Genomic DNA, 26,404 nt, shown 5'->3' with positions numbered 1-26,404 from the left:
GGGTGCAGGCCTTGACATTGCTATGCTTTCTGTCAGTGCCCTCAACTCCTTGCCCATCTGTTGTCCTCCCACTGTCCATGGAAATACCACCCTGGAGAACATGATTCTAGCCTTTCCCGTGCCAAGAGCTACTGGCAAATGCTATGGATGGGTAAGTTCAGTCTCTTCCAGTTGGCCTCATTTCCCACTTCTTGACACAACTGAAGTATGCTCAAATCTCTCTGGTAAAAATGGAACTATTTTTTGAGTGATTTTAGTGAGTTCTGACTCAGTGAGTTCATTCATGTATGAAATACGTCTTTCTCCTCTTCTTCAACTCTGCCATATTGAAACCCACTTTCCTAAGGGACGTGGGTCCCTTAATGATCTCAGTTCAATTCGACATTCAACAGGCACTTTGATTAGTAAGACAGTCTCATTCCAGTTTCTAACACTGTTCATTTAAAATCTTTAACCCTACATTTGACATGAAGTCTGCTTCTGCTCTGTTCACCTGCATGCAGGCGGTACTGGTGACTCCAGCATCTCGGAGTCGGTGGGGGGGGGGGGGGTGGGAGGGTTGTAGTGGTGGAGGGGTTAGAAGGAGAGAGGCTGCAGTCCAGAGGCAGTTGTCTCTTGGTAGTATTTACTGACCTGGCTTATCCTTGAACCCAATGGGACAGATGGTGGCTCCAATATCTTGCCATGGATAAGGAATTCACCCCTAAGCAGCCCCTGTCGGGCATATGCCTGTGTCGGATTCAACCCGATTCTCCTTTTGGGTCCTCTGCTGAAGGCCCTGCTGTTCACATGTACTCTTTGGTCCATGATGTGGTGTGGTCTCAGAAAGGATATAGCCCCTGACATCTCTATGTCCTTCTGTTCCCCTAACTCTGGAACATGTCAGAATGAGAAACTTACAGCAGAGACACAATCTAGGCCCCCTGTCCCTGCCCCGGTGGCACAGGAGCAGCCAGCAGAGTTTCCTACTGCAGGATAACATGTTGTCCCCTTAACAACTGATTCTTTTGGGGTTCCCTCTCCTGACTTCCAGGACAGAAAGCACCCCCTGCCCACAGCCCCTGTAGGTGAGTTGAAGAAATGGTTCCTTTTCATGTACTTTTCCCCAAGAACTCTTCTTTGACCAAGGTGGGTGGTCTGTGTGTGCAATCCTGCTGCTTGAGCAGCCCTGAAGAGGCATGAGTGGCCCCAAGAACAAATGGTTCTCCGAAATGAGAATGTGGACTCCTTATTGCCTCTCGTTCTCAGCCATGGGATTTAGCAGGCAATGGACCCCCACACGCCACCGCCAAGTAAGTCTACACCCTCCTTGACCATCGTCAGCCATCCACTAAGGTCTTCTCTTTATCCCATCACAGCCAAATGCCCTGAGAGGGTGCTCCCCATTCTCCGTGTTTCCTTCTCTCCTACACGCTCCTCATCTCTCAACCCTGTGTCCCACCAAAGCAGCTCTTGCTCAGGGCCTTGGAACTCACAGGCTATTAAATCCAGTAGATAAGTGTCCGTCTTCATCCTATTAGATTACATGACACCTATGTGAAATGCCTTTTCCCTGGCTTCAAGTTTTCCTTTCCCCTGACTTTTCACATTCTCATTTGTCAGCATTTTGCTTCTCCCCAGCTTGTGAATGTTGGAGGTCCACAAGACACTCTTCTTATGCCTGTTCTCCTCCTGGCCAGCCTCGGCCATATCCACACTCTGCTTCATGTCTGCTCACCGGTAGCTCCCGAGTGTGTGTGGCCCAGCTCTGGGAGTGCCAGCTTCTGGTGTCCAACCCCCAATCTGGTATCTGCACTTGGTTGCTTCATGGGCCCTGCCTCGAACTGAGTCTTCCTCCAGGACCTGGCTCTTCAGTTTTCCCAGATTTAGCAATAGCACTAGTCACCCATGTGCTGGCCCAAAACTGGGAGTCACCCTGACAGTCCTGTCTCTTCCCTCCCAGTCCTTTTCACTTCTTCCATCAAATCCTTTTCACATCTTACTTTTCATGCCCTATTTCTCCCCATCCTTACTGAAAAAAAAGTTCAAACTGTCGTCATCTGCTCCTGGGACTAATACAACTACATTTTCAATTGATTTCCCCATTTCTCTCTGTCCTCCACATTGCAGCTGATTAGAATTAAAATTAAAGCCATTTAGTAGGTTCCTGCTTTTCTCAGGCCTCTAGTCAGAATCTTGCTCGTGGACTCAAGTGCTTGCTGGACCAGCCTCTGCACTCCTCCTCCTCCCTGACCTGCAGCCCACCTGGCTTTCATCCTCCTCACCTTGGAGGCTCTGCACACTGTGATTCCCAGGCTGCGGCTACCTCCTAGCTTCTCCCTCTGTTAGGGACACCTGTTAGGCTCACCCTTCAGGTTTTAGTTCAAACACTGCTCTCCCAATCATGGAGGCCTTCCTTGCTTTTCAGACTGTTCTGAACTTCTAGAACATACTGGGCTTCTCCATCATTCATAATACAGCTCAAGTTTTACATTTACTGTACAATTACTTGCTCAGTGTCTGCCTTCCCCAGACCACGACTAGAGGCTCCCAAGGGCTCAGAGACCACGTCTATGTTGTTTACTGCTACAGTCCCAGCTCCTAATCCATTGCCTTGCTCAAGGCTGCCATCAAAATGTCCTGGGGGAACGAACCCCTAGTGAAGAAACGTTTCTGCAGTGCTGTGAAGTAAAGGTACTATGAACAGATGTAGTATTTGTGCCCCTCCTGCAAACGTCTTTTTCCTCAGATTCAGACATTCTCCTCTTCCTTCTGAGGATGGGCAGCCCCACACTGGTCTGTTTTTCACCCCTTCAGCTGCCCTCCTCCCAGACTGCCCCTTTCTGATAGTCTGCTTGCTCTTTCCCCACACACTTTCTTCTCATGTTTCTTATTCCTCTTATTGCCAGAACTTTGAGCCTCCTCTCCTAGTGTAAATATAATGGCTGGGCCCAGGAGTCCTGGATGAGTACCCCATCCTGGACCATCAAGGTAGAGAGGTGGCATCCAAGGAAACCAGAAGTGGTGGGATAGCCTAGGCCTGAAGCTGGCTGGGAAAGCTGGAAGGCAGGCAGAAATGTTACAGTTCCGTTCAAAGAACTAAGCAGGTCTCAAGATTTTTTTTCCGTTAGAGACAAACTCATGGATTCCATCTCACTTTCCCTGTCTCCTTTCTTTCAGTTCCCAGAGGCCCTCCATCAACAACCATCTTGGCATCCTCAAACAAAGTGAGAAGTGGGGATGACCTCAGTGTTCTCTGCACTGTCCTAGGGGAACCTGATGTGGAGGTGGAATTCAGGTGGATCTATCCAGGACAGAAGGTAAGGGTGGGCTCTCTCCATTCACAGTTTTGTCCCCCATCCTCACCCCTAAATGAAGAGATAGGAACTTAAGAAGTGTGAGAAATATGTGGAACTATGGTAGAAGTGCAGGCTTATTGGTTTTCTAAGAGATTTCAGTATATTTAAAAGTATCTTTTTTTTTTTTTTTTTTTAAAGGACAGGGAAGAAGTGGATTCCATTAGGCACTTCAGCATACTCTCTCTATAGGTTTTCTTCATAACCTTTTTTTTTTTTTTTTTTTTTTTTGGTTTTCTTCATAACCTTTAAGCAAGGATGGGGCCTCCCTCTTTCCCCACCCCCAATGCTGGGTCAATTGGAGGCCAATTAGTTTCCAGCAGAGTGCTCTCCCCATACAAACTGTGCCCTGTGGTGAGGACATCCACCAAGTGGGCATATAAGCCTAGGCCATGGCAAAAAGGTGCTATGAGGCCAGAGATAATTTTAAAATAGACTTTCCAAAGAGCGATAACTACCCATTTAGCCTCTGTGCCTGTTTTGCTCACTAAAATAAACAGCTTTGCTACCAACATGGAATAATTCCTTCATTGCCAGAAGAGATTTGGCCTCCCAAGACAGACTCAGTAGCCAATACACTTCTGGCTTACGGGCTATGATTGGTGGAAAATAACTCTCCCCAGAGAAAAGTAGTTTCCTGGTAAAGGAAGTGTTGCCACACTTCAAAGACATCAATGATGCTCAACAGATTTTTTTTTTTTTTAATGAGCAGAAAGGGTATTTATTAACATTGGTAATATTACAGTTATGTTAAACTAATCCAGAACACACTACATTCTTATTACCAAAGTTGGATGAAGCATCTTAAAAGTGACCATCTTACTTTCTAGAAATAGGGAGTTATGTCATCAAGGGCATCATGTTACCTATCCTCGGTACAACTTTTCTCCCCACTGGAGTCCTTTGGCATATTTGACTAATTCTACTTCTCCCTCCCCCAAATCTGAATAGTTAGGAGCTCTTATTCATTCACATTTGGCTTTAAATTCTGAGACTAAGAACCAGTGAGTGAGCAATGTAAAGAGGAGAGCAGTGGAAACTTTTTCTTTTTTTTTTTTTTTTTGCCTAATACCAGTTCCACATTCTTGGGGTTCCAAAAGAATAAATTTTGTATTAAGTAGCCATTTACTGAAGAGCAGAAAGAACGTGCCAAACAGAATAATGTTTATACAGCATAAAAGCTCCCCTGTGCTACACATACCAAATAGTCTAAGTACGTATTTTACACTTTGAAAAGAACACCCAACGGTGTAGGGTGAATGGGAGCTGTTTATAGCAGCTTGTTGCTTGTGCTTCAGCGCATGGGGGTGTCATTCAACAGGATGAAAGGCCTGTGACAATTCAAGACACTTGGCGGCTGATCCATAGAGGCCTGGGGCACACCACAAGAATCTCCCAGAGCGTCATGACAATCGAAGATTTGGAGACCACTGATGTAGGATATTATATTTGCACTGCTCAGAATCTCCAAGGGGAGACTACAGTTGCCACCACTGTTGAGTTTTCCTGACTTGGAAAATGAAGTGTAATGAATTGATGGAAAGTTCATTCGTATATACATGACCCGCTTTGGGGTTCTTTTGACTCATGCTTTGCCAGAGGCTGATGTCAAGTGCCAAACCCCACCCCCGGCCCTGTGAGTCAGACCCAGACATCCAAACTAAAAGGAAGTCACTCGGTCTAATAATAGAAGTGTTAACTCCTCTGACAGAAAGCATGTATTCTGATTGCTTACCTATGTACATGCATTTTCTACTTTTTTATAATAAAAAAGCATTGATGTTAAAATTAAAACTCTATTAAATGAGCAAGTTTTTATAAAAAATATTAAATGAGCCAAGTATTTGTTTAGGAAGTACACCCAGAAGGACTTGTTGGCAGCATGCCTGGGTCAATACTTAAGATACTATTTGATAACACAACCATAATACATGAGGATCTAAAAATGGAACAGTACATGGTTCAACTATGTATCATGCTGCATATAAAGTTATCAAAAAAATGAATTTAATTTGCTTTTTTAAGCTGCTGCACTCCAAAGTACTAGCTCTAGATGGGTCATTCTAGAGTATGTGTTTTGAAAGATTTTCAATACAAGATAGATTTCTAGATCAAGGAGGATTCAACCTCATTTAGGCTTTTTTACCATCTTCAAAAATATTTAGAGCTTAGCTCTTCCCATTTTCTTACCTTATACAGCAAAATTGTTAAGATCAGTCAAAATTTCTCCAATACACACAGCTTAGAATTCAGAGAAACTTACCTGTAAGTCTGGCTCTCAGAGCCAGATTTCAGCCTGTGACCAATTTGGTCATTGCATTGGAAGCTCCTGGGAAACAAATGGTCACCTGGGTCTTGAGAAGGGTGAAAAATTGGGTTCTTTGGAGGGTGGAGTAGGTCAGAGGTTGCGGTTCTTATATTGAATATTCCAGCATTATTTATTTGATCAAAGTAAAATACATTTTCCATCACTACAAACTGAGCACAACTAGTTTACACATCCATATTTTTATGACGTGCCAACATTTTGCATCCTACGTGAAAAACATTTGGTTTGGAAAAAAATCTTAAAGTTCTCAGTCTCGTTTCCTATCTACTCTCCTGTTGTCTCCCATTATCTGAAGACATTTTGTACTAATTGTGTGAGATTGATTTCCCCAGACACCTAAACAGTATGGAGGACAGCAAGGAACAGCACAAGATTTCCCATGTGTAGGAGATGGCAAACCCAACTTTGGCTAATGGCATTGAAAACAACCCAGAAGGGCAGGCAGAGAGATATTCCAGGAGGCAGCAGTGAACCCAGATTCCCATTTATCAGAAGCAAACATAGAAGGTTATATACATAAGAAGCTGTTGGAGGTTCAAGGCTTCAGACACAGTCACTAATAAAACCACCATGCATCCCACCATGCACCATGAATATCAGTTCGCTATGTAGTGTGTGTGTGTAAATGAGGACTCAAATATCCACCTCTAGTATCCCGACTGTTACTACACTATAGGGGTCACTTGTACAGCCACTGGACCTCAGCAACACAGGTTAGTAAATACTGACTTGCAGGGAGAAGGAGATAAAGCCACAATTCTTCCTTCTACTTCCCTCCAAACTATTAGAACTGGGGGAGGTAATACGTTCTGAAAAGAAACTGAAATATAACTCGGTAATAAGTTCTGAAAAAAAACTGAAATATAACTCAGAGCTGTGTATACTACATATTTTCTATTCATTGACTATTCTGCTACTTTCTCATGGCAGGATTCCTCAAAGGGTACATGGAAACTTAGCATTATCTTCCTCCACCACCCCCCAATTTTTTATTTTATTTTTTAAATACTGCATCACTGCCTGAAACAGGCTGTTGCTACGCATCAGTAAGCGTGCAATCCTACCATAGCTAATGACTTATTCTTCATCCTCTCTAGGGTTTCCCAAAATGTGTTCTATGAGAGCCAGGCCTTGGTTTGTTTGGAAAGTGGTTTTGGCACTTTGATGACGAGCTGGCTCTGGAAAAGCATATTCCTTGTCCCAGAGAAAAGTAGGTAGGAGGTAGAAGGTTTGCCTTTGTGGCTCTGCTGAGAGGTGGGGTGGTGGGGGAGGAGGTGTGGAGAAGAGGAAGGGGGGGGATGAGGATGATGGGAGAGCAGATAGTTTCAATCTGTGGGCATAGATCAAAGTAAGGCAGAAGCAAATCCACTGGTGCTGCCGTTTTTCTTTATACAGATTTTTAGAAAAGTTAGGGTTCTATATTTGCTCATAGCCTGAGAAAATAGATTGTAGACTCGTTAGGTTCACATGGGTACGTTACAAATCTACAGAAAAAAAATCTAAGTAGCATCAATTGACATGGTTCAACACCAAAACACTGCCAAGTTACTCCAGAAGGATACAGAACTGTGTAGACGCGGACAAGTCAAAGCCTTTCCTGTCATTACTGCTCCCCACTGTCAAGGGCTTGAGCTGAGTTGGTGCTAGAGAATCTTGATCCAAGCAACTATTGCTCCTCCTTCTATGGCTTTTGCAGAAATGCGTACGCTATTATTTGATTAGTACATACCCAGATATACGCGTTTGACTTTGAGTACACAGCAAAGGAGACAGCGTCAGACACACGACACTCCGGGCATCCATTTCATTCATACATCCCCAGTCAGACCAAAGTAAAAATCACAAGAAGGTGTCTGTGGTGACGAACATTATAAAGGTTATAAATCTTAACAGGCCCCTGAGAGTTTTTTCCCCTTATGCTTAGGTGAAAAAGGCAATGAACAAGACCCTCTCATTCTTTAAGTGCTTTGTGCAACGGTGTCCATGTAGATCCGTTCGGAGATCTTTGGGGAGGAGGCTCTTGGGCTGGGTGCAAGTCTTCCTGCAGCATTCCAGTCTCCTATGGAGCCTCGGGGGTGGCGACCCTCCAGTCCCAGCGTGGGCATCACACGTCCACCACTGTAGCTCTTGCTCCCGTGAGCATGGTGAGGGTCAGTCCCGCAGACCTGTACAGATGCTTTCGGACAGTCTCCTGGTTTCCAGAAAGCGTCATCTGGGTGAGATGCTGGGGCTGGGGAAGGAGCCGGAGTTCCTTGGGGACTGGAAGGGGACAGCGGCAGACGTGGGGGACCGCTTGGGGCTGCACAGATCCCCATTATGCAGCTTCCACAGCAGCTCCTCGTTCTCCATGGACAGTCTCTTGTTGACTTTGGACTCCTTCTCCAGAGACTCCTGCAGAACGGCCTGCTCGGTGGACAGTTGCCTTGAAAACAAAAAACAAAAACAAAAACAAAAAAAACCACTTGAAAAAAAATGCTTAGCATTTAAAATTTGAGCCCCCGAAACAAGCCCTTGGGAACAAAAGGGGAGCCCTGCACAGAACTGCTGGGCAAGGGGGTGTGGCTGCTGGCCACACACCAGGAACCTGAGCCTGAGCCAAAGGTAAAGTACCTTTGTAGGGGGGTAGGCTGGGGAGGGGGTCATGGTTGGCTGGGTGACCCTCCCACAGCCTTTCTCCATGTCTTCTGACTCTCTTATGTCTGGGGCTGTTTCTTATTTGGACTTGGGATGCTCCTTCCCCAAAAGCACGCTCAGGATCAATAAGCCAGGGACCGCAGTGGCCCACACTGTGGTGGCAAATGCACAAAAGTGTTCCCATCTAATTTTCCATGGGGCCGTGAGCACTTGTTCAACCAACCACATGCTTCAGTCCCACTTGCAGAGGCGCATTGCTGGAGCATGGTTGAGAGAGCAACACTTGTCACTCAAGGAAGGGAGGAGCTCAGGAAACGCAGGACCGTTTTGTTTTTTGTTTTTTTCTTTTTTACCTTGAAATTGCCATATGCTTGTCCATCCGAGCTTTTAATTCCTCATTCTCCTGCTGGAATCGCTTCAGTTTGTCAACCAGCACGGTGTTGTTGTCCACCTTGGTGTAAACGAGAATGCCAATGTTTATAGGTTAAAAATAAAGCCCCTCCCCTTCAGCACATTCCTCACCCCAGAGCACTGGGGCAGATTTAATTAAGGCAGGTTTAGTAATAGACTGAAGTATCTGCATTCAAGAAGAATCTAAAGCAGCAACACAGAACATCTAGGGATAGATTTTTATTATTTTTTATTATTTTTTTATTTTTTTTAAAGATTTTATTTATTCATGAGAGACACAAAGAGATGCAGAGACATAGGCAGAGGGAGAAGCAGGCTCCCTGCAGGGAGCAGGATACGGGACTCGATCCCCGGACCCCAGGATCATGCTCTGAGCCAAAGGCAGATGCTCTACCACTGAGGCACCCAGGCATCCCTGGAGACAGATTTTTAAAAATATGTATGCCAGGCCACTGAGACACCCAGGGGGAACGGATTTGTTCCGGGTCACATTGTTTTAGATCCGCTCCTGAGAATCGGTGCTCTGCCCTGGGCAGCACTGGGGGCTGTGCGCCTCTTTCAGTTTCAAGGTGGTAAAAGGAGAACAGCAGCTCGCCTGCACTACAGCTTCCTACAGTAAATTCGGGAGAAAAAAAATTTCCCATGTTCGAAGAAAATTCCTAGCAGGCCAGCAGTTAACAGTTCTTGGCAATGTCTACTGTGGCCCTCCACATGGTTTCCAGGTTCTCTGGAGCCTTTACCTTGGGGTGGCTGCACAAAGTGCTGATTCTCAAAGCTCTGTAGAGCACCAACCGGGAAGAGGGGCATCAGAGAGAGCCTCCCTCTTCGGTTCAGTGAAGAGACATTTGTTCTCCTGCTGGCCTGCCCAGGCTAAGCTTTCAAGGAAAACAAATTGATCAGGGGAGAGATTAAAAGTTATAATCCCAGAAGACATCTAATTGCTTAACGTGACAAAGAGTTGATTACATCCCATGACTTTCTAAAGGTAAACTGTTATTACTTGCTTTGGTAGTGACATCACAGCTCTGACAGAATTAATTCTAATCCCTGTCTCTACAGCGTATGACTCATATGACTCATCTGCTCTGATTATGACTTTTGGTTGGGAGTCCTGGTGTTCTTACCATTTCCTATGATCCAGAAAATGCTCGGGACAAGCCTGTCAGGTGGAATAAATTTCCCCCAAATGAGACAATGTAAGAAAAAAAGGGAGCCTTGGAACTCCCAGTCATCACAAAGGAATTCAAGATAAAACATGAGCTGGTGAGATTTGGAATGAGAGACTGGGCAGGGACTGGCCTGATAGTATCATCTCATCCAATTCTTCTTTTTATAGAAGAGACTAGCCCCGGTGATGCCACACAGCTGACCACTGGCAAAGCTAGTCTTCATACCAAAATTTTTGTGCTGAGAAAGCCTCCTTGCTTTCTACGAGCCTTATTTCTACAGAGGCTTAGAGTTTACAAATACAAGCATACTTCATTTTATCATATTTCACTTCCTTGTGCTTTGCAGATATTGTATTTATTTATTTATTTATTTATTTATTTATTTATTTATTTATTTATTTATTTATTTACAAATCGAAGATCTGTGGCAACCCTGTGTCAAGAAAGTCTACTGGCACAATTTTTCCAATAACATTTGTTCTCTTCAACGTCTCTGACACATTTTGATAATTCTGGAAATATTTCAAACGTTTTCAGTATTATTACATTTGCTATGGTGACTTGTGATTACAGTGAGTACTGATTACAACTCACTGAAAGCTTAGATAGCATTTTTTATCTAAAGTATGTGCACTGAGGTTTTTTTGTTTGTTTTAACATATAAAGCTATTGCACACTTAATAGACTTTTATATGCACTGGGAAACCAAAAGTGCATTTGACTCACTTTATTGCAATACTGGCATTGTGGGGTCTGAAACCGAGCCCACAGTAACATTCACTGAGGTATACCTATAGATACAACAGGTAAACCCGTGACTACTTTATCAATCAACTCATTCTTCTGCATATGTGCATGCAATGCTAATACCATGATAACCTCTTGGACATGGCAAGAAACAAAAATACTTATGGATCAACAAAAATTATAATGTCTTGATAATTTTACAGCAGAGACTGTTCTTCATGTATATGGTATTTTAAAAAGTTTGGATGCATGAATGGCATATGGGGCAACAAATTATTAACAAGGTTAACTGTATCACCAGTGAGCGCCATGTTAGCTGAGGTATCAGGCTTGATGTTACAGGATGCCCTTTGGCAGGAACTGGGGTCTACACTAGATTAGGCATGTTAATAAATCCTAAGAGTTCTTCTTTCCTTCCTTTAAAAGAAAAAATCAAAACTTCCTGGCAATTCAAAGCACTCATATATCCAGATGGGGGCTTCACCTTTACCTTCCCCTCCACAGTGAGGTAATGGTGTCTCTAGAAGAAAACTGACCCAAACCAAACACCAAAACCCGAACAAACAAAAAAGTAAACAAAGAGTTGCCTCTAGACTCCCTGTTGTCCAGAGCTGGTTTGAGCTTGAACGAGGCACTCAGTTACTCAATAATGAATCACTCATAACTAGGGGACAGAGGACAAGGGACAAGCACCGTGAGGCAGCTGGCACAGTCAAGAGCAAAGTACAGCAATGGCTGGGATCACTGAGGCTGCCTTGTCAAACCCTGTCCACTTGGTGAGACTCCTGGCTACCAGCATCTGTGTTCCAGGGCTGGGCGAGCACGGACTTCCGGGGAGACTTGTCATGGGTTGACATCAGTGCTCTGGCCTAGGGGCCTCAAACTCAGCTTCATTCATATTTTTCATAACATTTGCATTTATCCAACCAGATTAATTTTCTGAGAGCACGACTTTTCTATCACATTCTACTTCACGAGAGAGATTAAGAATTTAGAAAGAAAGTTGAATTGCCCTAAGGTGGTTAGCTTACATATTCAACTGCTTTGGGCATAAAGACACCAGCCTAGAGTTGGTGATATATTCAAGTACTGATTTTTACATGATTTTAAAATTCTTCCTAGATGGGTCAAGATTCACAGATGCCTGAAACAGAAGCCTAATTAGTTTGTTGTGATTTTTCCAAGGACCCAAATGCTGCTTTATGTTCCTTGAAAAAAATGTTCCAGAAGGCAGCAACAGATAAGCCTCAAGCAAACCCACAGAAGAAAATGTAACCTCTTCTACTGTCTGCACATTTCCAAGTATCTTTAAGCAGCAGCTAAAACGACTCCACAGTTCTAGTTCAGAGCTCAGTTCCTATGCCACAGACATTGTTCTATTGGGTAAAACTCTGAAAGAAACATACCAGTTTCTCCATTTTCATTAACTTGATGTCCTGTTGATGTAGTTTCTCATTCTTGATCTCCAGCACGGCTTTCAGGCTTTCTAACTCTTGCTCCAGATACATGAGCTGAGGGTTCTTCTGGAACAGACACAACAGAACACAGCTCTGACTGACTGCTTAACACATGTTGTTAAATTCTTAATAGAAAGTGTATTTGATTAGATTTAGAAACTGGGCAAACAAGTAGCAAGAGACTTTCTTACAGCAGCTTCAGAGAAAGAAGTGGAAAAAAGGGTTAAGAACCGTAATCTCAAAGGCTTTGGTTATAGGAATGAAATTAAACATTTCATCTTTGAAAACAAACATTTCACTCATTCATCAGAACTGAACATGGAAAAATATTGGTCGTACCAAGTACTTTACTGGAAGAGAAAAAAACCCATTGCTCACAATACAAAACAACTTTGGCTAGAGATGAAGCTATTACAAGTCCTTTACTGGTGTTTGGAGGGAAAAAGGGAATCATTGTTCTCTCTCAACAAAGTCAGTAACTGATCAGGAATGAAAAGGCAGTCCATTTATAGGGTGCTCTGCAAAACAACAAAATGACAATAATGTCCTGTGTCTTTGGGACTTTTATTACGATGGGACTATATTGGCCTGGCCTATACTTCTTTTTTATTCTGTGACCTGACCCCTATACGGCATAGAGCACATGCACTGTGAAAATTCTGTCCAAAATAAACACCACATAAGGGGAGACATCCTCTTGGAGCACACCACCAGGGTGCAATCCTGACTCCTTGTTTTATTTATGGAAATCCAAGTGAACCATTCAAAACATACAAATTGATAGCATCAGATCTACTGATCAGCTGTTTAATAGGGATTTTCTCAGACAAGTGTCAATAGTGTTGATCATCCAAACTATCCTGCTGGGCAGTGGTTAATGCTCCGGATCAATCCTTAAGGAAGATCAGGGAATGGGTCCTCGCAGATTACTTATTCAAACCCCTCACTTCATGGGAGATAGTGAGTTCCACAACTCAGACGCCCAGATCTGGGAACATGCCAGAGCCAGAAAGTGCCAGAGCAGGCGTAACACCCAAGCCTGCAAATCCAGGGCTCGTTCCCAAATTTCAGAGGTCTCAAGTACTGCCATCCTTTTACATATGGTGTTCCGCCCTCCCCAGAGGTAGCAAAATCCCATCTTGTTTTTGTTAAAAGGGGACAGAATAATCACTCCATCCATTTCTAATATTGGGGCATTCACAGCCCTGTCCCCACAGCAGCTCTGCCGACTTCCCAGCCAGCCTGTGCCTGCTTCAGATGTGCTCCCACAGAGGTCAGGCATCAGGTAACCCTGCTTTCCTCAATCTGTTTCCGTTCATTTTCAAAAGCTGCTGCAGTTCCAGGAAGCTCTTTAAAATCTGCTTCTGGAACCACTTGAAGGTTTACACCCTGCATGTAAATCTAGAGATTTTTTTTTTTTAAATCGCTGCTTTGTCTAAGAATCTTCCAGAATAAATAGCTTTGAAGTTTCACTGGAGATGATCTCATCTAATCTAATTGTAATCAAGTGTCTAGAGGGTGTCCTCCAAAGACATCAGCAAAAGATTTCACTGAGAACCCACATAGACGTACTTTTCAAGCTGGCAGATTTTAAGTGGCAAAATAACTTTGCTTCTGCAGTTCCGTGCACAAATATATGGAATGGAAATGGTGGTGGAGATAGAAACAGAAAAGAATTTCTTTTTTCTCAAAAGTAAGGTGGGGGCGGGGGAGTAAGGATACAAGTTGCAAGAGAAAGTTGAGCTTATGAGATAAATTTGTACTTTTTCAAAAGTGAGGATTATCCATAGGACATACCGTTCAGACATAAATAGGAACACATATTACAATATGTATCAACCTAGAGAACATAAGCTGAGTGAAAGAAGCCAGACAAAAAGGCCACACAGAGCAGGATTCTATTTGTATGAAATGTCTAGAATAGGCAAATCCATGGAGATAGAAAGTAGACTGGTGGTTCCCTAGAGCTGGGGGCAGGGAGGACATGGGGTGTGGAGAGGAAGGGGTACAGGGTTTCTTTTGGGGATGGCAAAATGTTTTGAAAGTAGATAACAGGTGACTGATGCGCAGCTTGTGATCCAGAACTGCACATCTAAAGAGATGAATGTCCTGATATGTCAATTATATCTCAATATACCAGTTAGTTAAAAAAAAAAAAAAAAGTGTAGTTTTCCCATGATACCCTAACTCTCATTGTCAGTTTTCTTGTTTTCCTGTGGCTATCAGCTTAGGCCACTTGCAATGTACTGAGCTTCATCTGTATGTCAGTTCTGAGGCTTTCTAAAAAAGACACCAGTAAACAAAGAAGCCAGTTTAAAAAAGTCATTCTGCAAAATATGAAAAGGACCCCAAACCCATATCATTTCTCTAGCTACTGAACACTTAATTGACCCTCCAAGGCAGCTGAACAGAAGAAAACTCGGTAGTGATGGAGAAGCACACACAACTTACTAAATTTGCTTTCTCTCTTGATAGTCTTTTTTGTTCTTCTGATTTCAACTTTTCATTTAAAGCATCATTTTCACTCTTCAGATCATTGATTTGTTTCTAAAACAAACAATGAAATGTGGAGCACAAGTTAACAGGCAGAGACCAGAAACATAGCAAATGTACACAGAAACACTGCCCAAACCACACAAACCTCAGGAATGAGGGTATTTTGGGGAAGCAGGTGTAAATAAGATTTACCTACCTCCAGTGATTCCTGCTTTTCGTGAAGCATATCCTCAAGTGATTTCTTTTCCATTTCATGGCTTTTCTTGATTTCTGGAAAGAAGGGATTTTTTTGGAGGCAATGACATCCTATGAGATCATTGTATTCAATAGTTGTTAAAGCACGTAGATCTAAGAGTTGATTATGAGGCCGTATGACTATGTTACTTTATATTTGTAAGATGCTTTTAAATGAATTAAGCTAGCTATTCTCCAATTAGGCCTATGATGGGAGGAACACAGATACTTCCATTTTATGATGGAGAGCACAGAGGCCCAGAGGCCACAGGATACAGCATGTCCATCTCAGGTGTGTGGGCCTCAAACACTGGCCTTCACACTCCTGCACTCGAGTTCCTGTGCACTTTTCCATTTGCTCTTCATGAATCAAACACAAGTCTAAAGTTGAACCCAATTCTAGCAGGAAGGAAGAATGATAATGTTTACTAAATATCTACCCTGGGCCAGTCACTTTTACATATTATCATCTCTGACTTCATGTGACAACTCTATTTTTCTGATGAGAAAAGCCTTTGCCAAAGGCAGGCCAGCCAGTTCTTACCCCGTGTCTACAGGCTTCTTCTATGGGACAAGCAGAGCTAAGTGTAATAACTTCCACTACCCTCTGTGTTCTTAAAGAAGTGGCTCCTTCTATTCTACTTCAATCTTTCTAATTATGATAAAATAATTTTTTAAAAAATTATTTCTTAACTCAGCAAGTGCCATGTTCTTTTCACAGCATTGTCTGTTGTGCAAGACTACTGGCAAGCAAGTGTTGCTTAGCATGGGTCCTTTACCATGTCCAGGATATAAACTAACACTTTCAACTTCCCGCAACTTCAAGTGGTAAAGAACAACCACTGCCAAAAAGACCTTTATGTTCTATAAAAGTTAGTCTCACATCTTAAAAGGCATTTGTGATAAACTATTATTTGCATCCGAAGGGGGAAAGGGCATCTGCTTACAATGAACAGTGCAAAAAGAAAGCAAAAACATTCCCAACTGAATACCACAGGGTATTCTCTGGAAGGGAAAGTTATGAATCATTTCCATTTTAAAACATATCATGCTATTCCATTAGATCTGATTCTATTAAAAAAAAAAAAGAATTCTTGCCTGAAAGGGAGGTTTCATAGGCCTTCTTTAGTAATTCAATCTTCTCTGAGTGGCTAGCTTCAATCTCCAACTTAGAAGTTTCATGGGCAGCATTTAAGTTGTCGAACTAGAAGCGAAAAAAAAATAGTTTACCAGTAAAATTAAAAGTCTTAAGTTGAATAATAAGCAGCAGTATTAGGACACTTGACACATAAACTTGCGTTCAAATTAAAAGGCTGCCTGACAATATGGATAGAACAACCCAAGCTGGATCTGTCACTCCCAATTCTCCACTCTCTCCTCGCTCAGGAACACAAACACACAGGTTCTCCAGGGTTCACTGATGCAAAAGGCCAAGTTCATCATAATTAATGATATGTTTCACGGTGATAGGACCACAGAAGATCCATGCCTGTCATACTGGTCTTCATATCTGCAGTCCCTGGCACGTGCCCAGCATATAGTATGCACTCAGTAAATACTTACTAAATGGAGAATTGATTTTAAAAGGAAGTGAGAAAATTAAAGAGAAGCTTATGATATACTATTAAATGAAAAATGTGGGTTATTAAGTGTCAGTTTAAAAAAGAAGAAATGCAAACCAATCATGTAGCAGTATAACATCAAAAGGGATTACTTCCAGGTAGTAAGGAAGGTTTTTTTTTTTTTTAACTTTTCTTTTTTTCTTTCCTTCTTTCACTCAACATTGCTTTGATCCTAAGAAAAAATCGAAAAACCTCTTTTCACTTATTTAAATAAAAAGAAGTTCAAAGGAAGTTCTTCATCAAACAATTAGAATTCAAATAGTCATGACCAAGGACATGATCAGACTCCAAAGGCACAGACCTGCTCTTGCAATTGAGTTTTATACTTCTCTGCTTCTTCAATATAAATATTCTGGAACTTTTCACATTCCCCGGTGTAAAATTCTTTAAGCCGATTCTCTAGCTCTGATAGATCGGTCTGGTGCTGCTGGTTCAGCTTCTGGACAAATCCTTCATAAGCTATTTGCAACTCATTCTTGGCTTTTTCTAATTTCTCACAGGTAGATGAAGCAGTGACTAAAAGAGGGGAAAAAGGCAAAAAAAAAAAATTCATCTGCTGAATATCGTAAATTCACCACATTCTCACATAGTTGTGAGGACTCTGGAAACATTAGCACAGTACTCTGAGTACTTTGTTGTCTCTTGACCAGATTTTCAAATATAATGGTATAAAAGTGAACGATAAATAGGAACAAGAAGAAATGGTCACTGGCAGCAAAATAAAAGCCCCATAACCACAAAATAAAAACCAAAACCAATACCCCTTTTCGACCCCCTCACCCCGCCTAACACACAACCATCTAGCAAGTAGTAACGTTAGTACTTGAAAAGAACCAGGTTTCCAAGGGAGAAGCACCCTTTGTGTGTTGACCGATCAGTGCAGGGGCCATAAGGAGGGGAGGCTCTGACTGGCTGAGGCGTCTCTAAGGCTGAAGAGCCTGTAGGGAGAAGCTAAGACACAAGGGGCAAGGAAGATCGGAGATAAGAAATAAATGGATTTTAAGCTTCTACTTAATTTAAGCTGATTTCAAAAATACAGTAATAAAAACAAAGTATTAGAGTATGTTGAACACAAATCACCAGAGCATACCAACTTTAGAAAGAACACATTTTAAAAGCTACAACATAGGGGTGCCTGGGTGACTCAGTCCCATAAATGTCTGCCTTGGGCTCAGGTCATGATCTCAGGGTCCTGGGATGGGACACCGCATCCGGCTCCCAGCTCAGAGGAGCGCCTACTTCTCCCGCTCCCACTGCCTGTATTGTCTCTGTGTGTCAAATAAAATCTTTATTAAGCTGAGTGGGAAAAATTAGAGAGGAAGATAAACCATGAGAGATTCCTAACTCTGGGAAACAAATGAAAAAAAAAAAAAAAGGTTGCAGAAGAGGGGGTGGTTGGGGGGATGGGGTGACTGGGTGATGGCCACTAAGGAGGGCACTTGATGGCATGAACACTGGGTGTTCTATGTTGGCAAACTAAATTTAAATAAAAAATAAAATCTCCAAAAAAAAAGCTATATATAAACATATCAAAAGGGTATTATTTTTAAAGACAAAGTAATCTGAAAAACATAATTTAAAATCAGATCATCTTACCTCTTCATCACCACTACTGAAAACACATAAGGATTAACAATACATTGCAGAACTTGCACATAACTGCATACCCACTCACACTATAATAAATCCTGGAAGATCTCTATCATTTCCCAGGAAGCTTGACTTTTGATTTTCCGACCTTCCTTTACCGACATTCAATACAGGTGAAAGGAGTGCTACTCTGTCAGGAAGATGCAAGTTCTCAATATCCTAAAATACCCATGGACTAATATAAAATCAGTACCAGTAAGTCAGCTGTTAGTCCTCACCTCTCTTTTGGTAAGGATTATATATTTCTGCAGCTGTGGAAGGAGTAGGAGTTTTAGGGCAGAGAGAAGGATAGGTTAGCTTAATGATCATTCTACTTAAGTCATGTGAACTGGCTGGTTCCTGGGATGAATTTCCAACAACGAGGTAGACTTGTTTTCTGGGGAATATGCCATGTGGCAGTAGAAATATTAGTCATGTGTCCCCTACTGGGATTCTTTCAGAGGCAAAATGGACCGTCTTGAATAATGGCAAAGATAGTGTCTGCTGAAGAGAACCACTGAGATTCAAATAAATCTATAAATATTTATTGAAAGGGAAAGGAGCATTAAAAAAAAAAAAAGAATAAAACTACTACTCAGTGACTGGCACAGAATGAAGCTCCCTACACATTATACGATCCTCCCAGAAGTTCTGTGAGAACCTCATCACTAAATGAACAAGGGAGCCAACAAAGGTTAAGTAGTTCGCCTATAAGCACATAGCTAAGTAAGTGGCAGAAGCTGGACTGTGGTAAGCAGTTTGGATTCTGATGGTCTGCACCCAAAGCCTGTGCTTTCTCCCATCCCACCCAGCTGTTTTTTTGTGCTAGAAACTAGTGAGAAACAACATGGAGCTCACTGGGAAGCTCACAGTCTAATTGATAAGACAAGACATATACTTTTGAGAAGCAACAATACAGGGCAGTACCTAAGGATCCAATAAATGGCCCTCAAAGTGGTTTACATCCAGCTGGGATGGTCTGGAAGGTTTGGTAGCATATTAAAACAAATTTTTGTACAGTTGTGGCAAAATATATACAACATAAAATTTACCATTGCAAATCATTTTTAAGTGTATGGTTCAGTGGCATTAAGTACACTCACACTGTTGTGCAACCATTGCTGCTATCTCCAGAACTTTCTCCCTTCCCCCAAACTCAAACTCCCTACCACTTAAACAGTAACTCCTCAATCCCTCCTCCCATGGCAATTATTTCTACCTTGTCTCTGCGAATCTAAGCACCTCATATAAATGGAATCATACTGAATTTGTCCTTTTGTGCCTGGCTTATTTCACTCAGCATCACGTCTTCAAGGTTCATACATGTTGTAGTACATGTCAGTATTTCCTTCCTTTGTAAAGCTGGATAATATTCTATCATATGGATAGCTCACATGTTGTGTATTCATTCAGCTGTCAGTGGACAGTTGGGCTGCTTCCACCTCTTGGCTACTGTGAATGTTCCCGTTATAAACACGAGCACACAAATATCTGTTCAAGTCCCTGCTTTCAATTCTTTTGAGTATGTACCTGGAAGTGGAATTGCTGGGTCAGCTGGTAATTCTGTTACTTGAGGAACCACCATCCTGTTTTCCATAATGCCTACACCATTTTATGTTCCCACTAGCAATGCAAGACAGTTCCAGTTTCTCCACATTTTCACGAAACTTGCTTTCCTTTCTTCTGAGCCATCCTAATGGGTGTGAAATGTCATCTCTCTGCGGTTTTGATTACGTCAGCACTTTAAAAAACTGAGCCATAGGATTATAAATGCCATTCTGATACTGAGAGTGACAACTATTCTACCGTAAGCAACGGTGGGAGATGATGCAGTCAGTGTGCCTTGGGAACTAGAACGTTCATGAGGCAGAACAATGGGAGATGAGACCCAACAAGGTAGATGGGGGCCAAATTATAGAGGCAATCAAATGCACCATCACTGACAAGCAGTCCTGTGGAACTAAATTTTGGAAGTTCTTTCTTTTCTTGAAAAGAACTTAATGAAAGATAATGACTATGCTGATGGTCACACAAAACTCTTTCCACTTTTCTTTTTTATTGTATTATTCACAATGATTCAAGTAGGCAAATGTTTAGGGGCGTCTGCGTGGCTCAGTAGGTTAAGCATCTGCTTTGGGTTCAGGTCATGATCTCAGTGTCCTAAGATTGAGCCCTGCATTGGGCTCCCTCCTCAGCCGGGAGTCTGCTTCTCCCTCTCTATTTCTTCCTCCCCGCTTGTGTGTGCTCTCTCAAATCAATCAGTCAATCAATCAATCTTTGAAAAAAGTGTTTTAAAACTTAAAGACAAATGCTAGTCAAGCAAGTACACACAACACGAGCTTCCATTAACCTTCCACTAACCTTCCCAAGTACACAAACAAAATGACAGCCCCACATGCTTTTGTGTGTGAATTCCACACACTATATGAAAGTAGCCAATAGAAAAATATTCTGCAAGCAGTAAATACATCAAACAACTTTCTAGTCAGGGCACTCCTGGTTTCATACAGCCTTTTCACTTAATTCCATTGGAATTTCAAATGTCAAAAAATAAAAAGTTATAGTATGCTTCCAGCTGATTTGAATGTTCCTTAATAGAGACAGAATGTCTAAGGGAACCTAAAACTAGACGATCTTGTATGTGAAGTTAACAGTATGTTACTTCTGCTGAGTTTTAACAGATTTATTTGTAGTGAAACCACTGTCAGTTTGAATGTATACCTATGGTGCAGACTTCAAAATCAAATAGGATATATGGAAATCCTCTCACATGAGCCACTGTTAAAAAAAAAAAAAAAGGCGGGGGGCACCTGGGTGGCTCAGTCAGTTAGTTAAGTGTATGCCTTCAGTTTAGGTCGTGATCTCAGGGTCCTGGGAACGAGCCCCCTTGCATCACTGGGCTCCCCAGGGAGTCTGGGGAGTCTGCTTCTCCCTCTCCCACTCATGCCTGCTCTCTTTCTCAAATAAATAAAAATCTTTAAAAAAAAAAAAAAAAGAAAACAAAACTTAAAAGTGTTTACATTTGGTTGGCCACTGTGAGCTAAGTGAAGCTAAGTGAGCTAAGTGAAGGGAAGGGGAAGGAAAAATGGGTCAGAATGGGAAGCAGAGGATTTACTGCTGTTAGTACAACAATCCGAAGCGCAGGCCCAACCCCAAGCAGTGACATCAGCCCACAGCTGTGCACAGACCTTTGCTCTGCTACTGGCTTGGTGTGCCATGTGGACGACAGCTGGGCTGAAATCATCCCTCACACAAACAGCTTTACTTTGAATTAATTGGCCCCGGGCTCCTGAAGGATCATTTTTATTTGGCTTAAAGACTCATGAAGTACTTTTTTAAAGGACATCCATGTAAACATCACATCAAGGGGTCTGAGTGCTCCTTTGCTGCCAGACACACACTGTGCGGGGAACCAGGGGGTGATGGATGTGACCCTCTGGCTTTAGTCATGGACTTTTTTTTGTGCTTGTGACAGTTTAGGAGAGATTACTAATGCCACCCGTGCTTGCTCTTACCCCTTGTTCTCAGCCTTGTCTCTTCCTCAAATACTCTCCAGAATTCCACTCCCTTTCAGGCAATTTATCAGGTACCCAACAAAAGCCAAAACAAGAGGAGATCTTTCAGAATTTCCAGTAAGCAAGCAAGGAGTTTTCACAGTGTTAGGTAATACTGTTTCAAGAAGTTATTGCACAAATACAAAGTCCATATAGTACAAAGTATTCTTTTTGTCCTGATATTTAAACATTTCTATTAGGTGATTGTTAAAAAGCCTGTCTGTGATGAAGGATGCCTGGTGAAGAGCTGAGGAACTGTAACTTTTGTACACATGGGTCAACTACAAAAGCCCTCTCCAGCAGTCCACCTTAGAATGAGAAAGAATTTTCAGAATTAGGAAAGAAAGAAACTAACTCATTTACAAGATCAGCCCTAAAGCAGGAGGCCATGTGACAGAAGTTGACATTTTCACCCTGGGACAAACCAAGCCTGTAAAGAATTCTAGGCCAGCGACAAAACAGGAACAACAAGGTTTAAGCATATATAACTGATCAAGGAAAAAATATTTCAGAAAAAGTGAAGTGCTAAAAATTTTCTCTTTTCATATAATTATCTGGATGACCTCTAGAAAAGGCCCACTGTCATAGTCAATTATAACCACTGAAAAATAGAACTGGATTCATCCTGGGCCCTTTAGCTATTAGTCCTGAGGAGCAGAAGCACAGCCATTACCTAATTAGTCCTTTCTGACAGGGGAAGGTTAGATTTGTATTCTCTCCATTTCATAAAGACCAATTTCCCTTTGGAGATTGATAAATGTACTGTTTACAGAGAAAAGCATTACACAACCATGGCCCTGAAGTTGTAATATTCTTCTGCAATGATACAGAGCTTTCTTCACTTCTATATCTGGGTAGCATGCTTCATCATGAGACAACCCAAAATATTTTAATTCTCAAGAACATAAATAAATGACTTAATAGAGCTGGAATAATTAGGTTTAATTCTCAGTCACACCATTTACCTGCCATGTGATTTGAGCAAATTACTTAAGCTTCCTAAGCCTTTATTTCCTCATTTTTTTTTTTTTGAAAAAATGGAGATAATATTAGTACTTCCCCTGCAGGATTAGATAAAGTAATACATGTGAAGCACCTGACCCAGTGCCTGACCAGAGTCAGGACACCATAAATGGTGCTGTTATTATTATTCCTGGTCTTGCAAAAGTCCACCAGTTCAAATGTGTTTGAAGAGTCCTCAAAGGCATGCTTGAGGTTCCATAACAGAATGTGATAGTTAAAAAGCAGCCTTGCGGGTCCCTGGCTGGCTCAGTCAGTTAAGCATCTATACCTTTGGCTCAGGTCATGATCTGGGGGTCCTAGTTTGGAGTCCTGCATTGGACTGACTACTCAATGGGGAGACTGCTTCTCTCTCTGCCCCTATCCCCTTACTTGTGTACTCTCTCAAATAAATAAAATCTTTAAAATAAAAAAAAAGACTTGCTTGTCTAGTATTCAAATACACACACACATACACACACACAAATGCACACACGATAGAGCACTATAATACCCACCCCACTTCCAATCTTCACTTCCTATTGCTCTTAACATTGGGTATAATAGAACTTTGCCAACTTTTAGATGATTTTATCTAAGCTGGACATAAAATCTAAAAAAAAGGAAAAAAGGAAGAGGTAAGGTCATATGGAAATCATACCAATTTTCATGATGCCACATAGGAGGTTGTAACAGAAAAAAAATAAATAAATAAAGAGGAGAATAAAAGGACTTCATTCCCCAACTAGACAGTCACACATTCTCTAGGTGCTTCCGGCAGGCCTGCTATAGGTGCCACCTCTTCTTTGAGCCGCGTTCCCCTTCTCTGCACTAGCTATGAGAGAGATGAGATGCTTTTGTCCAGTGTTTCTTGCCTGCTTTGGGTCCCTCTCTCTTTCTGGCCACTCAGGACGTAAGGCACCTGCTTTAAGTGCTAGAGACCTTTACTCCTTTCAGCTGGACGACTTTCTTACATCGTATAAAAAAATAAATTCAAAATGGATGACAGACCTAAATGTGTGATAGAAAGCTATCAAAATCCTAGAAAAGAACACAGACAGGAATCTCTTTGACCTTGGCCATAGTGACTTCTTACTAGACATGTTGCCAGAAGCAAGGAAAACAAAAGCAAAAATGAACGACTAGGACTTCATCAAGATAAAAAGCTTCTGCACAGCAAAGGAAACAATCAACAAAACTAAAAGGCAGCCTACGGAGTGAGAAAATATTTGCAAATGAGCTATCTTATAGAGGGTTAGTATTCAAAATCAAGAACTTATGAAACTCAACACCCAAAAAAACAAATAATCCAGTTTAGAAATGGGCAGAAGATATGAATACATTTTTCCAAAGAAGACATCCAGATGGTTACACATGAAAAGGTGCTCAACATCACTGATCATCAGGGAAATACATATTAAAACAATGTTGAGATACCACCTCACACCTGTCAGAATGGCTAAAATTAGCAATACAGGAAGTAACAGATGTTGGTGAGGATGCAGAGAAAAGGGGAACCCTCTTGTGCTGTTGGTGGGAATGCAAACCAGTACAGCCACTCTGGGAAACAGTATGGATGTTCCTCAAAAAGTTAAAAATAGAACTACCCTATAATCCAGCAATTGCACTAACTAGATATTTACCCAGAGGATACAGAAATACAGATTTGAAGGGGTACATGCACCCCAATGTTTATAACAATATTATCAACAAGAGCCAAGTTATAGAAAGAGCCCAAATGTCCATAAACTGATGAATGGATAAAAGGAGTGGTGTGTATACACACACACACACAATGGATTATTACTCAGCCACCAAAAAGAATGAAATCTTGCCATTTGCAACAATGTGGATAGAACTAGAGGGTATTATGCTAAGCAAAATAAGTTAGCCAGAAAAAGACAAATACCATATGATTTCATTCATATGTGAAATTTAAGAAACAAAAAAGATAAACACAGGGGAAGGGGGGGGCAAAAGAGCAAGAGGCAAACCATAAGAGATTCTTAACTACAGAGAACTGAGTTTTGATGGAGGAAGGTGGGTGGGGGATGGGCTAGATGAGGGGTGGGCATTAAGGAGGGCACTTTCTATGATGAGCACTGGGTGTTGTATGTAAGTGATGAATCACTAAACTCTACCCTTGAAAAAATAAAAAAATAAAAAAATAAAAATAAACTCTACCCTTGAAACCAATAACACACTATGTTAACTAACTACGATTTAAATAAAAATTTGAAAAGAAAAAAAAGTACACACTTTTCAGGGAAATACAATTGCTTTTAAAAAACTTTTAATTGTGGAATAATTTTACATCTATAGAAAACTTACAAAGATAGTACACAGAGTTCCTATACACTCTCCACCTAACTGTCCTCAAATATTAGCATTTTACATAATCATGGGGACATTTGTCATAATTAAGGTTTTAACACTGGAACAATACTAGTAACTGTACTATAGACTTCATTTGGATTTCACGAGTTTTTCCACTAATGCTTTTTTTTAAGGAAAAAATTTTAGATTAATTTTAGATCTTCAGAGAAGCTGCAAAACGCAATAATTTCCAGATACCTCTCACCCATTCTTCCCTAATAACATTGCACGTTACCAAGGGACATGGTTGGAACTAAGAAACCAACCTCGGTACAATATTATGAACTCAACTCCAAATTCTGTCCCTTATTTCTATTCTAGGATCCCATCCAAGACACCACATCGCCTTTAGTTGTCATGTTTCCTGAGTCTTCCCTGGTCTGTGAGGTCTTTCCTTTTTTTCTTCCCCATAATGGAGTCAGGCGTCCCTCAATTTTGGCTTGTCACATTTTCTCTGCACAGTCCACTGACCCAGCAATTCCACCAGTAAGAATTTATCTTATATTCCCACATATATAAAATGAAGATGTTTGAGGTTTTTCACTGGAGTACTTCCATAACAGCAAAACATCAGAAACAACCTAATGTCCACTAGGAAGGAACTGGTTAAATTAACTGTAGTGTATCCATACAATGGAATGTTTTCCAAAAAATAAGATTATTTAATAGTTCTTTAGACTGGTAACAGTTCTTAAAGTTCAATATATAAAGAATGTTAAGTGTTGAGAAGCAAGGTGCAGAAATGGGTGGCTCAGTGGTTTAACGCCTGCCTTTGGCTCAGGGTGTGATCCTGGAGACCCGGGATCGAGTCCCGTATTGGGATCCCTGCATGGGGCCTGATTCTCCCTGTGCCTGTCTCTGCCTCTCTCTCTCTGTCTCTCATGAATAAATAAATAAATCTATAAAAAAAAAGAAATGCATGTATAATATGCTCCCAACTGTGTATAAAAGTAAAGGGGAAACAAATATGTAACTTATCTTACTTCTCCTGTACCCCAGCCCCAGAACCATGAATGGGAACACTATACTTTACCACAGTAGCATAATTACTTCAAAATATTATTCTTATTCTACCAAGGGCTATTTAGTCATGACGCACTCCCAGGAGAATGCCTATGTAGGTTACTCTCTTAAACCAGGGTCTCATCTGTTTAAAATTGAAGATAGTAATATAAGTGAATAAGGTCATCAGTATGCCATTTTTAAGTAGTAAATTGCTACTTAATAGAGGGGCAGTAGCTACTTAATAGAGGGGCAGTAGCCTACAAACCTCAGGGTAGGGACCTAGACTATCCAACAGTGGGAGATTCCAACTTCCCGCCTCTCAGTTCCCTGGGGAGCAAGGCAGGCGGAGCACATACCACCTGCTTTGCCAACCTTACTGTTTGGTGATGGTTTTGTAGTCTTCACAA

General features: G+C 41.6%; 2 protein-coding genes across 9 annotated transcripts in view; one reads left to right on the top strand and one right to left on the bottom strand.

The window, feature by feature from the left end:
* The window catches only part of PDGFRL (platelet derived growth factor receptor like), a 65,136-nt gene extending 60,007 nt beyond the window's left edge, over positions 1-5,129 (top strand). Inside the window, exons 5-6 of the mRNA XM_072776172.1 lie at positions 3,160-3,299; positions 4,657-5,129. Of these exons, the coding sequence (XP_072632273.1) occupies positions 3,160-3,299; positions 4,657-4,845 (329 nt within the window). The 3' untranslated portion in view covers positions 4,846-5,129. The remainder of the gene's footprint in view (positions 1-3,159; positions 3,300-4,656) is intronic.
* MTUS1 (microtubule associated scaffold protein 1) overlaps positions 4,376-26,404 on the bottom strand; it is a 166,735-nt gene continuing 144,706 nt past the window's right edge. For 3 of the 8 annotated variants that reach the window (XM_072776164.1, XM_072776163.1, XM_072776168.1), the window contains 7 exons: positions 16,736-16,950; positions 15,911-16,016; positions 14,775-14,848; positions 14,534-14,629; positions 12,032-12,148; positions 8,652-8,749; positions 5,747-8,086 (listed from right to left, as the gene is read on the bottom strand). In XM_072776164.1, the coding sequence (XP_072632265.1) occupies positions 7,873-8,086; positions 8,652-8,749; positions 12,032-12,148; positions 14,534-14,629; positions 14,775-14,848; positions 15,911-16,016; positions 16,736-16,950 (920 nt within the window). In that variant the 3' untranslated portion in view covers positions 5,747-7,872. Of the gene's footprint in view, positions 8,087-8,651; positions 8,750-12,031; positions 12,149-14,533; positions 14,630-14,774; positions 14,849-15,910; positions 16,017-16,735; positions 16,951-26,404 lie in introns of all 8 variants that reach the window. The other 5 variants (XM_072776169.1, XM_072776170.1, XM_072776167.1 and 2 more) reach the window with 3 other exon arrangements.

Source organism: Canis lupus, chromosome 15, assembly GCF_048164855.1.
Source record: "Canis lupus baileyi chromosome 15, mCanLup2.hap1, whole genome shotgun sequence".
NCBI lineage: Eukaryota > Metazoa > Chordata > Mammalia > Carnivora > Canidae > Canis > Canis lupus.
The sequence above is the reverse complement of the archived record's forward strand: the minus strand, read 5'-3'. Positions and strand labels throughout refer to the sequence as shown.